This window comes from Periplaneta americana, chromosome 10 (assembly GCF_040183065.1).
Source record: "Periplaneta americana isolate PAMFEO1 chromosome 10, P.americana_PAMFEO1_priV1, whole genome shotgun sequence".
Lineage (NCBI taxonomy): Eukaryota > Metazoa > Arthropoda > Insecta > Blattodea > Blattidae > Periplaneta > Periplaneta americana.
In genome coordinates this window covers 147110640-147125608 of record NC_091126.1, presented here as the reverse complement: position 1 = coordinate 147125608, position 14969 = coordinate 147110640, and the positions used below count along the sequence as shown (strand labels likewise).

The window sequence follows — 14969 nt, the reverse complement described above, 5'->3', positions numbered from 1 at the left end:
AATCCCATTTTGAGAAATACACATTCTACGAAAATATTGGGCTTGCGCAGCAAGCATAGCATGCCCTGAAAAATCGTCCCTGGTAAATATGCATTGTCTATCACAGCATAGCATGCATATAAATCAGATGGCGAAAATATGAAGAATGAGTTAAGTTTCATAGATGTTGAATGTAGAACAAGATACATTTAAACAGTTCTTAGATAACTCCATTCTAGATAATATCTGATTGCTATTTTAGAAATTTTCAGTTAGTCTAGTCCAGAAATGTGCAGAGGTTGATTCATTGGCAGGGTATGACTACAAGCAGCATGGCAGGCTTCTGAATTTGCAAAAAAAAATACGTAATCACTAAACACATACAACCAGTAAATATGACGGAATTTAATTTGATGCTGGTGGTACAAAACTGGGGACATCGATTTCAGCCTTATGGAAGTGGAAGGAATGGCTAAATGTTAATTTGTTACAAAATGAACCAATTGGAAAAGATTGTTAATAGGATTGAACTTTGTCAGAACAGATTATGATAAAAAAATAAATGGCATATTGCACAAGTACAGTGAAGAAAGGCAAAAGTGACAATCTAACAGCATAGTGTGATTTATTACAAAGTTAATAAGTAGGGCCTAGTGGACAAAAAATATGCTACTAGGTACATTAGTTTAATTACAGAAGTTTGAAATGAAATGAGCATTAATGATTCCAGCCTCTCATAAGCTTATACTCCAGTAATGAAGTCAGGAAACGTGGATGTTCAGTAAAATTAAAATATCTCACAGTCAGACTTGTCAATAGCATAATTTTCTCACATCTGGAGATGTCACTGCATGGTTAAAAATGTCATTGGTGGGGGAGAATAAACTTTTCAAGAAAGACTCTAAATCACTGAACATAGGGTCTTGGTCAGGATCTGCTGAACCATTATGCTGAGTTGTGTCTCAATATGATTTCATACATTGATGCTGTTATGTTTGTTATGCAGCAGAAATATGAAAAACTACACCAGTGTTGAACAACTCATTTCTCTTCAGAGTTATAATTTTGGTAAAGTTTGAAAGTGTTTCAACATGAATATGCTGAAAATTATTTCTACTGGGAAAATTTTTTTCAGTGATTTAAATACACAGATTTCTATGAGTCAACGTTTATATTTAATTAACTGAGATCACATTCGTCATAGTAGTAGTAGTTTGTATATTGTTACTGAAGTCTTTGAGAGTATCCACAATCTTATGCAGTGTTTTTTGTTGGCCTGATGATTCACTGTCCTGGTGGGTTAATGAATAAAAATGCCTAGACTTGTCAGTTGATGCCTTCATAGCAGGTGAAAATAGAAAACTGTATGGAGAATATTTCGATGCAGTAACTGCGTGGATATAGAGTAATGCAAGTTGTGGAAAGAAAACTTGAATAAGACATTGTTGACAAAGAATGACTCAACATTTTTATAAAATCTGCTATTCTAAGTGGATGTACCTATAGAAAAAAATTGATTGAAAATACTGAAAAGTGAAATCTTGAAGTTAATTAAGGAACATTCATGTAAATTTTTCTTTCCACATAATCTAATTCCATTTGAAAATGATACTACTTCAAGTATAATATGAACTATCTTATAGAGCACCTTGTTTATGATTACTGGGGTTTGTATTCCTATTCACCATTGGAGGTTTAACAGGTGTTGTATTAGCAAATTCATCAATTGATATTGTACTACACGATACTTATTATGTAGTGGCCCACTTCCATTATGTTTTCTCGACTTTCTTTGTGAGTGGTGAAATAAAACTCCACAGTAAGATGAAGAATTAGAAACCAAGTTCACGACTAAAAAAAACAAAGTTCAAAATAAAAAAATTTGTAAATTAGTGAGTATGAAATGCTCACTGTCATTGCCGTCTGTTTTTAGTGTGTAGATGAATTTTTATTGAAGGGAAATGAATGAAAAGTGTTTTACTTCCCTACAGAATGGCTAAAGGCACTGCAAATAATATTTTACCAAATTTGTGAAAATAATATACATTAATTTTTATGGTTCTGATAAGATTCCAATGATGGACCTTTAGAATCTCAATTAAAAATGAGTTCAGTATTTGCAAATTGATAGAAAATGTTAATTCTAGGCCAGTTTTGAGGTAATAGAGGTATATTTTATCGAAACTAGATGATGAAAGTTTTATCTTTGCTCTCCAAGTTTCACTGTCCGTAGTCTTGTGTAAACTGACTTCTTTTCAATATTTCTAGGTAATAATTTTGGCATATCTTCTGGTGGAAATGGAAACTCTAGCAACAATAACAATAACAACAATAGTAATAATAGTAGTAATAACAATAATAATAATTCCAAAAACGAAAGTAGTCAAAGAAGGCAGAGGTTTGACCAGCAGTCTACTAAAGTTGCTAGTAATCATAAAAAAAGGCACACATCTGGGGAAGAGAGCAGGGGGTAAGTGACAAGTTTCTTTCTTTTAACTACAGAGGGATTGAAAAGTCACGCACATGAAGTAAATTACTTGTATTTTCTATATGTATTTATAAAATGCACCACACAAAATACATGTTAAAAATAATTTTTACAATGAATTTTCACTATTAACCACTTCTTGTGCTAGGTTTGTTGTCCTACTGTTGTTTCCCTTAAAGGTTATCAATTATTCAAGGATTATTTGATAGATTGTACGTTTTAAATATCCCCAGAAATCCTTTAGAAATGAATTGATTACTAAAAATGTCCTGCAGGACTCGTAACATAATATTTTGTGTGTTTCATTTGTCACCATAGTGTTGTAACCAATATTCATGCTTATGGGCTATTCCATATGAAATCGATCAGTAAAAAACCTCGCATTTTTTTATACCCTAATTTTTTCCCTATTTATACAAGGTGCTAAGGAGAGTGCATTTGCAAAAATATACTATCGAAAGTCAAAACGGTTATCGTATTGTTGAGCGACAAATTTAGTGTATTTTAGAAAAACAAGCTTCTTTCAGCGCTCAGAACTCTGGAACCATTTACTGCAGAACATTGAACGAGAACTCATTTTGAACCTGACATTTGGTAGGTTATGATAAGAAGTAATCCTTATTTTTATTGTATACAGAGAGACAGATAATCTGATTTTACTTACTTTTAGGCTTTTTGCCCATTTGTAAAAATGTAAAAAAATATTGAGAAAAACCTTGCATTATTAAGAGGGATTCGGCATTGTTTGCTTAGTGTCACGGCAATAAGTTTCGAGGGTATTAAATAAATTATTTTCATACGCCTGGACTTGAATGGCACAGTACCGCTCGCACTGGCCGAGAGATGAAGATAAGCGAGCGCTGGGTGTCATTTTACTCCTGTGTTTATGAAAACCTGTGATAAAGCTAGCCCAGCTATGTGCTACTAGACAAAACATCACGTATTTGTCTCTTAGCCTTGCTTGCCTAGGCTAGATCCCGCCTCACAGTCAGCTGGTTAGCTCACGCGCATACTATTTATTTTCTTTATTTGATATTTTCAATACTTTCTTATCAACGGTGCACCAGTAAAAAATATGTGGAATCTAACCATATATTTTAAAAATATTTTTTCATGGGCAAAGGCGTCTTAATGAAGAAAAATCTAAATTTCTCCATTTCCATAAAAAGTAAGAAAAACTGTTTACATGTCAATATAAACTTTAATTTTTCAGCATCAAAATAAACCATGATTTTGATCATTGGGTGAAAGGGTTTCGGAGCCACAACAGTTTAAATTTGCTAATTTTATGAAAATACGATAAATTTAAATATTTTTAATTTAAGCACTATGAAGTTCTGATGCCTCAAACTTTGCACAAAGCATTGTATTACAGTTGTCTATGGACAGAAAAAGTTTCATTGTATTTAAAAATTGCAAGGTCAATTTTCTCTATATTTCGGTTGATTTGAGGCGGAATAGCCCTTATGAACCATTGGCAAAGAAGTTCATTGTGCATTGATGCACTGGTATATTTCACTAGTGACTGTCATAAGAAGAAGAGGGATCCAAATCAACAATGTGATATATTTCACACCTTATTCTGAATTTTTCAGAATGCATGGGTATGAGGTGAAAAATGCTTGGATTTTCAGTGGACCAAATCCTGTTATTTTGTCTTAATACAATATTCATTGACATGGAACCTGACTTTGTTGGGGGATGAGACCTTGTCAAGCTGGACAAGTCTATATCATCATTAAATAATGGAAACCACCAACAGACAACTAAGCATTTTTATTTATTATAGTTAATCTGTTCCTGGATGCAATAATTATGAGACTCTGAAGTAAAAATTTCCTCCAGCTCTTTGAAGGAGAACATTGTAGAGCCCCCTCCACTTCCAGTTGTAGCGTCAGTTAAAAGTGACATTTATCCACTCCTTGTCTGCAACAGGTCCACTTTCTTTAAAAGAATTTGTTAGTCTGATGACTGAAATTGTGAGAAACTCTGCATTCTGGATATTGCTTACAAAACTCCTCAGAGCAATAAGTGAAGTATTGCTCAACAATAAATATTCTTTTCTTTTAGGAACATGACATATTCATTTTCTTAGTTTCTGAATTGCTTTTTTCTTAGTCTTTCACATCCCATGAGAAAAGTTGGAACATACAGTTGAACTTAGTTACAGCGACCACAGTTAGTGTGACACCTCAACTACTTTGATATTCATTAAGAAGTACGGTTTTTATCTGTATTAAATAAATGTGATTTATTATTTTTATAATGACACATTTGAAGGGTTCAGAGCCAAGTGCCATATATTAAAAATGGAGAAAGCGAGGGTTAAACTTAAGTGAATATCATAATTCAATTAAACATATAGCAAGTAATATAAAGTATGCACATTAAAACTAAATGATATGTCAATCTTCATTAAATTATTATAATAATAATAATAATAATAATAATAATAATAATAATAATAATAATAATAATGGCTTTATTTAACCTGGCAGAGTTAAGGCTGTAAGGCCTTCTCTTACACTGAACCAGGATTAAAATTTGCTTACATAGTTGAACATAAAACTGGATCAGAATTAAGTAATTACATACTGATACAGTTTAGGTAGTTACATAAAAATTCACCTCATAAAATAAAAATAAACATAGTGGAATACATATTAATGTTCTTAGAATCAAATACGAATCACATAAAAAAAGAAGCCAATAATTCAATAAAAAAGTGTACACAGTAAAAATAAAAATAAACACATTAGTATACATATTAGTATTAGATTACAATTAAGTAGGATTTACATAATTAGCTAAACCAGAGACCGACAATTGAATAAAATGTACACGAGAAAAATAGATTAATAATAAAAAAAACCAACACTGTGGGATACATATTGGCGTTAAGTGATAAATGAACACGATTTACATTATTACACAATAAAAGTACGAAACAAAAAAAAATAAAATAAAAATAAATACAGTAGAACACATTGCATTAAATATTTGCAACGCGTTAGGTCTGGCAACTCATATTATGGCATTCACTTAACTTTAACTGTTGCTTTCTCCATTTTTAATAAATGGCGCTTGGCCCATTATGGCTCTGAACCCTTCATTTTTAATAAGGACTTCTTCATAGCGATATTTAGCAACTGTATTTTTTTTTTTTAATTCATGTTCTACATACATTAAACAGAGATTGTCGATAAGGGGAATTTGCAGGTAGTCAGTAATCAATTCTAGGTTTCAGTTATTGTGGCAAATAATTTTTAAGGGCCAAGAATTGGAACTCTATAGTGAAGTTGTGGTAGGTTAAAATTTCATCTGTCATGCAAACAACCCTTTACAAAGAATGGTAGGCCAAGTTGTGTACCTCACTGTAATCCAGACTATAACTTAAGGACATTCGTTTGCAAACAGATGTTACATACAGTACAATAGAACAAGATGCAATGTAAAGAAAAAATTAAGTGTGGAAGATAAAGTAAATTTTATAAAACAAATCGAGAGTAATATAAAGAAACGTGTTATGTATCATGAATTTAGTTTGTTTAATAGAGAATTGAGACTGATTTACAGGTGCATTATTTTACAAAATTAAAGCAGAAAAAGTTACATACAGATTTCTTGAATTACCATTTTTAAATGTGAGTAGTTTATGCATTTTAATTACTATGCATTAAACTATTTACTCCGTATTTCACTACTTTATGTAATCCAGTAGACTTTTTTTTTTTTTAATTTTTAAAAATAATAGAGAAGAATAAGAACGATGTAAAGCATTTAAAATGTTGTACTGTAGGCCTATAAAAAATTACAAATTAAATTATACAGTAGAATCTCTTGTATCCAGCAACTATGGGACAAAGCCAGTGCTGGATAACCTATTTTGCCAGTTAATTGCAAAACTATTTTATAGGTTATTTAAAGACATAATTCGTACACTCGGGTGGAGATGCCGCCATCTTGCAACTGCTGTTCCCAAACCTGTCTAGATTGCTAACTGGCTATCTCGGAAGGGCTGTTTCACCATTTGTCGAGCAGGCAGGAATGTACGTATTATTCACGTAATAGCTAATTGTGCACTCAAAAGTGGCACATAACATTGGCATTTTGTTACAATGTCACACTCAATCTGTACACTGCACATATATATAGCATGTAACAGAAGTATGTGGAACAAATATACATTCTTGTCCACATTAAAAATTGTGGCTTTCAGCCTCACCTCCAGTGAACTAGATGGCTGTTTTTGTTTTGCTTGTGCGAACATCAATGATAATGCAATCTAGCAGTGGTAGCTTCAGGAGCCTCATACAAGAATATAGGTCGCAAGGTACTTTAATTTGTAACTTGTTACTTAATTACTGACTTAACCTCGCATTTTAATTTTTATTTTCTCCTTTCAAAAATGCCCTTGGTTTTAGAATTGGGGAGTATCTGGTACCAGATAAGGGGATTCCACTGTAGAAATGTACAAAATTTGTAATATTATGAAAGTATTTCTTCTTTTAATATTATTTATTGTTTTATTTATTCATTCATTTTATAACAATACTTGATGATTGTGACAATTTCTGTAGTTCCTTCATTGACTCTAACCAAGTTCAACTGTATATCTATTGTTATGCTGACATCTAGGGGCAGGAAATTGGTTACAATTCATAGTGAATTGTTGAGTAAGAACTTACATTTATGTGTGTGACTTTTCGATGTGTGTATATATCTGTATGCTTGTATTTTAATTAAGCTGTGATATCACTGTGATTTGTTTTTATTGCTGTATTATTTATCAAAATGAGGCAAAGTAATTAAGTCCTGAGAGTTCAACAGAAAAAGCGCAAACTTTAAATTTGTGGAAAAAGTATTTCAGGGCAGAAATAAATTTAAAATTAGGCTAAAGGTAAAATTTAGTTCAACCTTTACCAGGGTCTATAGTGAAATTTGTGAGAAGACAATGCCTGCTCTTCTTCCATGATCATCCGACTTTCAGTTTGTTAAGTTTTCAGCATTGGAAAAATTCTAGTTCACATCTTTCATCACTCTTCAAATAGGACAGGGAGATGAATGTAAACTAATGGTGATAGGTACAAAGAATATTTAAAAAATTAGAAATTGGAATCCCAAGTTATGAAATTGGTTTTGGGGAGGAGTTCTGTTATTCTCAGCAATATTGGTCTCTTCAATTTTCAAATTATGCTGAGTTCACGATACAAATGCTAGGTTATTCTTTTGTAAGTAACAATAATGACTGTAATGTGTAGATATTTTTCCATTATTTTCATCTCTTAACTGTTTTAGTGAAACAAAAAAAAAAAAAAAAAAAAATGGGAAATGCGGCATAAAGTTGTAAAATGCTCTGAGATAACTGAATATGTGACTAGTTGCAGGAAATGGGACCTAAAGTCGGATTTTTAATTTTTTTTGTGGTTTTAAAAAGAGGATGAAATACTGAGCATTTAAAAAAAATTCATGGTTCTAGGTGCTATAGTTTTTAATATATTACTTATTGAATATTGATATTACATTATGCACTTTTCGAGATAAATGCAAATTAAAAGTTTCATTTGTTTCCTTAGCAACTATAAGAAAGATTTAGGTATTTAAGAAGCACTGTGTAAAACTACGTCCTAGTTTAGTATGTAAAAAAGCCTACAGGTAGGCAAGATGTCAAAACATAGAAATGCAGTTTTTATACCGCAAATTCGTTATTTTGTTCTCCTGTAAAATTTCCTTTCACGACTTTAGGTCCCTTTTTGCGCAACTGGTCACATATAATAAAATTCGGATTATTTTTTAGACAGTTTTTCGTATTTTCTTAAGTTTTACCTAATATTATTTCGGGAATCACTAATTCATAAGTGGTAAAGTCGAGACTATAAATTGGTTTTTCGTTGTATGTAGTAGCTTTATTGCAGTTTACAATAATTAGTTATTTTTTTTTACTACTTGTTCATTTGGTCTGTGCTTATATAGACAACAATGTGTTACACAAATGTTTCAACATTTTTGTAACTTGGGAAGAGAATTTCATCAATCAAATCAAATAACATATATTCTCTTTATTTGTTTTTTCTGTGATAAAGTTCACCAAGAAGGCCACAGCACAGCAGTGGAAACTTAATCAAAGGCTTCGAAACCCATTAAAATTAATTATAGTTTTCTAAAATAATTCCTACTTGGTCTACATATCCAGCAGTTCTTTTATGAGAGGTGAAAGAGTCACTGTACTGTGTACAGTTCTGGTAATAGACATAATAGCATTGAGATATTTCTCAAAACACAGATTTAGAAAGGAAAAATAATCAGAATTTGGTTTCGTGTGACAGCCTGCAACTAGTGAATAGTAGATGATGTTACAAGAGACATAATCTTGTGAAACAGGATGATGGTTGAAGTAAGAAACCATACTAGTACAATAGCCTAGTAACCGACAGATTAAATTTGTGTATTCTACTAATGCACATCCATGGAAATAGCATTAAACTAGATTAGGGGCTATGATCATTAGTGCAGGACAGATATATTAAGAAATTTTGCTTTTCATGTTCACTTTAATGCTTCTTATTAAATGTAAACCTTTCTTAAAAACTCAAAACTTTAAAAATGTTAAAATTATTAAAAAGGTACTTTACCTTTTGTGACAGCAGACAGTATTATTTCAACACTCTAAATAGAACATAACCAATCTATAAATTTTTTAGACATCACAATAACAAAAAACAAACAAGCACAAATTTAATATATACAGAAAAATTACTACAACCAAAGCACACATACAAACCATCCATACAACACAAACATGCACCCTTCCGTACAATGATATACAGATTCATTAACATATCAATAAACGATGACGACTACATGAAGAACTAAACATAATAAAATATGTTACAAGACAATGATTACAACCCTAATGTAATACACACGATAATAAAAAAAAAAAGCAAAACAAAAACAGAACAAACCAACATACCACTGTAAAGCAAGTGTAAGAATATTATGGAATGAATGAATTTGTCTACCTACCTACCTACCTACCTATCTACCTACCTACCATCGGTGACTCAGGAGAAGACGAGAGCGGACTGAGGAGGAAGGGATGTGAACAGATAACGTACGACAACACGTGCAATATTTGTCCTGGAGTAAGTGGAAACATTGGGTCTCCTTCTGTTCAATTAGCTTTAATTTCCATACGCATTGTTACTCATGTTTCCTGTACGAGTAATAACTTGGCTACTGGGATGCTTATCTGAGCGATGTTTATAACAATCAACAGCGATAGTCAAGAAGGTCACATCCTTTCCGCTCGTCTTCTCCTGAGTAATGAACAGTAACTACCCACCCACCCGAATAAATACATAACACTAACATATCACAATACCAACACACAAAATTGCAGCTTCGTTAAAAAAAAAAAAAAGTAAAATAGAGAAGGTAGCATAAAAAAGAAATAGTACAATGCAGAAATATCTAAACAATCATATCAAACAAACAAATACAATTCAGCTCAGGTTTACAAATTACAATGCAATACCTGCCCATATTTCTACATAGGACAGACTGGAAAATCATTCCAAATAAGGTACAATGAGCACATGAAAGTAATAACTAAACCACACTTACATCAAATTACCCAGAACACATCACTAATAATCACAATTAGAATAACATAGAAACAGATATGAAGTACTACATATCACACCAAAAGATTCGACAATTAAGCATATTAGAACATGACATCTGCAAGCACATAATAACATACCCACAACACATACTTAATACGCAATTAAAATTAAGTACACACATTATTTGATCTAATAGCACACAACATACAAACAACCCCCACACCACAGATGACAGCAAAGACCAAGAAGCAAGACGAGCTGAAGTCTCAGTAGTTCAAGAGAGACTGGCAAAGACACGACACCAGTGTTGAAATGGTACCGCCTATCACAAAAGGTGTATTACCTTTTTTAATAATTGTAACACTTTGAAGGTTGTAGGTTTTTGAGAAATAAATTTTAACACTGCTGTGCTTTCCTGTTACCAGTCTTAGAAATATTGACACTTCTATGCTTTCCTGTCATCAATATTAAAACTGTTGATCCTTTTAACTCTTGACACTGCTGCACTTTTCTCTTATCGGTAGCAAAAGTGTTGATATTGCAGTGCATTTTTATTTTATCAGTAGTAAAAATGTTAACACCACAGTGCTTTTCTGTTATCAGTACTGTTATCAATTGTTGACACTGCTGTGCTTTTTTTTTTCTGCTACTACTCGGTATAATTCTTAGTTCCATATTGACTTATGTCTGACGATTTGTTAGCCTATTAAGATTAACAGTTATAAAATAATATTTTTCTCGGTATGATACTTAATGCACACATACTTGTAGTATAATACAGTGATGTTTATTATTAGGAAAGCGAAAGAGAAATTGCAGACCAGCTTGCAAGATGAATCGGCACACATCAAGATGCAGCATTCAAGTTCAAGATCAATATCCTTATCTTCCCATGACCTACATCAGAGCTTGCAACATTCTTCTAGGTTACCTAACAATTGCAGTTCTTCCTCATCAAGCGAAATGACTGTGGAAGCAGAATCTGATATTCAGGAAAATGATGACTCCTGTTCTAACGGAAGACAGCAATTGGGTGGTCGGATCCTGCCAACGAACCATAGAGCTACGTTATTTGAACCTGATAACAATTCATTTTTCTCTACTAATAACTTCACAAAAGTAGCTGCAACTCCTTCAGGATCAGGTAAGAAATAAACTGCACTTTTTATGCTTGTGTGCAGATGATGATGTTGGATAATCATTCTTCCCAGTGCCATTGGCATGCCATTGCACAAAAAAAGTATTGTGATCCTGTAAGAAATTAGTTCGAGCAACTCTGTTACATGCCATGTGTAGTCAAGAGAGATAATCTTTTTAACACAATAAGGCCCAATTGTATAAAACTCCCTGACTAAAGATCAATTTTGATCGAAGATCGAAAAGTAAACCGAGTTCAGACACTTCTTCTATTGTATAAAACTTTTCTGCGATCAAATTACCTTGGTTCAAATGCAATCTGAGTTCACGTGAAAAGGATTTGGCAACATCGCATAAACAGGTGAAATACGTGATGCGCCGACCATGTTATACATGTTTGTTCAGTGTTGCCAATCTAGCGATTTTAACTCTTTTTCAACAACAATTTCTTTTAACTTTTATATTGCTTAAATAGGGCTTTAGTAACCTTTTTAGCACCCCATAGTGACAAAATTTAATCTCTCTTTGTTGATAATGAGAAATCTAGCGACTTTACAACTACTTTTTGGCGACTTTCCGTATTACACTCTGTTGGAGACACTGGGTTTTTTTTTTTTCGATGTAAATAATGGCGGACAATAAGAAGAAGGTTGACTGTTCTCCAAGTTGTTATCATATTATGGTGTTTGATACTGCTAAACATATTAATTGAACATTTATGAATGTACCTATCATATCCATTAATAATTAATGGTTGTTATAAACATAATATAATTATAGGTTATGTTATTTGATACTGCTGGACACAATAGAGCCTTATAAAATATAAGAATGTTTGTGTATTAAGGCAAGAAATTGAAAGAAATATATATAAATGTACGTAACATATATATTAATATTAATAATAATGGATATTTTATTTGCACAATCTGTCACTCATATATTTCAAACAGAAAAGAAATAACTGAACTTGGATCATCTAACTTAATCGGAGAAATTTCTTCAGTCAAAGTTGACTTTAGTTTGAGACAAATTAATCTCAGATTAGACTTTATACAACACAAAATTCCAAGTTCAGCTGAAACAAGGATCAATTTAACCTCTGATCTAAGATTAAATGGTTTATACAATCGGGCCTAAGTGTATTCTCTTGACACAGAGAAGTGACAAAATGTTATGTGAAGAGTCTTCATCATCATCGTCTTATTGTGTACTCCTTTTTGGAAGGTCAATTCCAAATATGCCTCCAATTGTCTCTTATCTTTCCATGTTTCTCTTTTATTTATTTCTTCCCATTCATAGTGCTGTTCCTGTAGCTTTCTCTTAATTTGGTGCAGCCATCTTTCCCGTAGCCTTTCACTTGGTTTCACTTTTACATTTAACATTCTTTTTGGTGATCATGTGTTTGGCAGTCTGTGTGTTGGAACCATTTGAGTCTCTTGTTTTCTAAGTTTATTGTACATTTTTCTATATTTATGGGTGCTCTTCTTGTCATTAATTATTCATTGTCATATTTTTATCCCCAAGGGCAAGTCTTTCACTGCAAACTCAGCATTCTGTAATCTTCCCTCTTTTCTTCCTACCTTTTGGTCTCCTCATATGATCCATATATCTTAACGTTGTCTATCCTCTGATATCTTTTTCTGCCGTGAACTTTTCTCCCATTCACCGCTCCTTTGGGTGCATTCTTCAATAAGCGGTTTCTTCTTAGTCACTTACCTAGCCAATTTCTTTTTCTCTTCTTGATCATTTTGAGCATTATTCTTTCTTCATCCATTAGCGCGACTTCAATTTTTATTCTATCTGTCCATTTCACATGTCCTGTTCTTCTCCATATCCACATTTCAAATGCTTCTATTCGTTTCTCTTCACTTTGTCGTAATGTTCATGTTTCTGGCCCATACAGTGCCACACTCCACAGGGAGCACTTCATTTGTCTCTTCCGTAGTTCTTTTTCTAGAGGTCTGCAGAAGATGCATTTTCTATTAAAAGCTTCCTTTGCCATTGCTATCCTCCTTGTAACTTCCTGGTAGCAGCTCATGTTATTACTTGTAGCACACCCCAAGTTCATTAATTATTCAGCCTCTAATTTTTCCCCCCTAATTGAGTGCAAAATTAACTGAAATTTTGACTTCACAAGAGGAGTGATGTTGCTTCTCGTTTCTTTGGTCATTCCAGTATTTCAGCTTAACTCAGCCATATCATTGGTGTAACAAGCAGTGAGGAGTACTGTTACCAAGGATTCCTACATTGATGTAAAGCCTATGGAATGAGTGCCAAATACTTGTCAATCAGAACGTTTTTCTTTTAAAGTTACTTTACTATTTTTAGTTAATATCATAGAAATGGGGAGATTCTCGTGCATTTTCAACTTATTTAAAATGTGTTTTATTTGACTTCACAAATAGATTCAATATATGGTGAGGTACTAAATCGTAACTTCATTTTTCCCCCATTACTTAGTCACCTGCTTAAATTTAGTGATTTTCTGGCTGCTAGGTTCTTTTTACTAATGACAACACTTCCTCAAATATATGTACATTACAGATATCATGATAGACATTTTGTAACAGTTGGATTGACGCAATTTCAGATGCTTTACAGGCAAACTACTTTGGCAAAGTGAATTCAAATAGTATATCGTTTGTATACTTTTCATCACGATTATAATATAACATAACATTACAGAAATGCAGTTATTATTCCTTCATATAGCTACTTGTATGTGAAGTTACTGTTTCAATCACATAATATAAATGTGTGAAATAATTATTTTCAGAACTATTGTGTATTTCTCCATTATTATTTAACGTAAGGCAAAATTAGCAAAAAAAATAATAATATAAATATAATAGCAGCGATTGTAATGTAACATAGTTTTACGGACAAAAATATTTTTTAAACCATGGACATTTATTTAGTAACATTTAGTATACAGTGGAACGTCGATTATCCGAACTAATTGCGACCAGGTATAGTTCGAATATGCAGTTCTTTGGATAGTGGAACATAAAAATGTCACAGTACATAAAATATGTATAAAGTTTCTTTACAATAATATACCGTTAAAATACTGTACTGCATATACAAAATATGTACTATACATAATAATAACAGTGATACGATACAGTACATACCTTATTGCTTGAAGAAATCGCTGATTTTTCGTTGCTGAAGTGAAGATGCAAACCACGTGTAAATGGCCTGTTAAAGAATGGAATCATTTGCATCCCTCATAGTTTTTCTATTCTTCGAACCATCCTGAGAGTCAAGCTTTGCCGCAAATTGTAAAATGCTGTCTTCATTTCCTTTTATATCAGAGATAGTGAATTTACCTATGCTATATTAACGTGCCAGGAAAGACGCACTTTCTCCCTTTTCTAGATGATTTAAGATTTTTAATTTTGTATCTATAGTTAACACATTACGTTTTTGTTGTGTATTAGAAGATGCCATGCCTCGTAGTGTGTACAGGACAATCGAAAAACACAATCCAATCACTTTAGCGTAGAACACAAGACAACCTACCACTTGAACAAACTTCTTCAAACTGAAAATGAAACTGTTTGTGTTTATTCAGTAACATAAGACTACTGCTTGTCAATGTACCATTAGATTTCGTGCACTAAAAGGCAGTGAAAAGAGTTGGGTTATTTCTGCAAACAATAAGCATTCCGAGTGAGAGAGTTCTTAAGCATTTATTGTTGATAATTTGTCAAAGCTCATTGAAGCAAGAT

General features: G+C 32.5%; 1 protein-coding gene across 5 annotated transcripts in view; it reads left to right on the top strand.

Annotated features, from left to right (window-relative positions):
* LOC138708081 (probable serine/threonine-protein kinase DDB_G0267686) overlaps window positions 1–14969 on the top strand; it is an 88803-nt gene that overhangs the window by 46195 nt on the left and 27639 nt on the right. For all 5 annotated transcript variants that reach the window (XM_069838236.1, XM_069838235.1, XM_069838234.1 and 2 more), the window contains 2 exons: window positions 2248–2449; window positions 10893–11239. In XM_069838236.1, the coding sequence (XP_069694337.1) occupies window positions 2248–2449; window positions 10893–11239 (549 nt within the window). The remainder of the gene's footprint in view (window positions 1–2247; window positions 2450–10892; window positions 11240–14969) is intronic.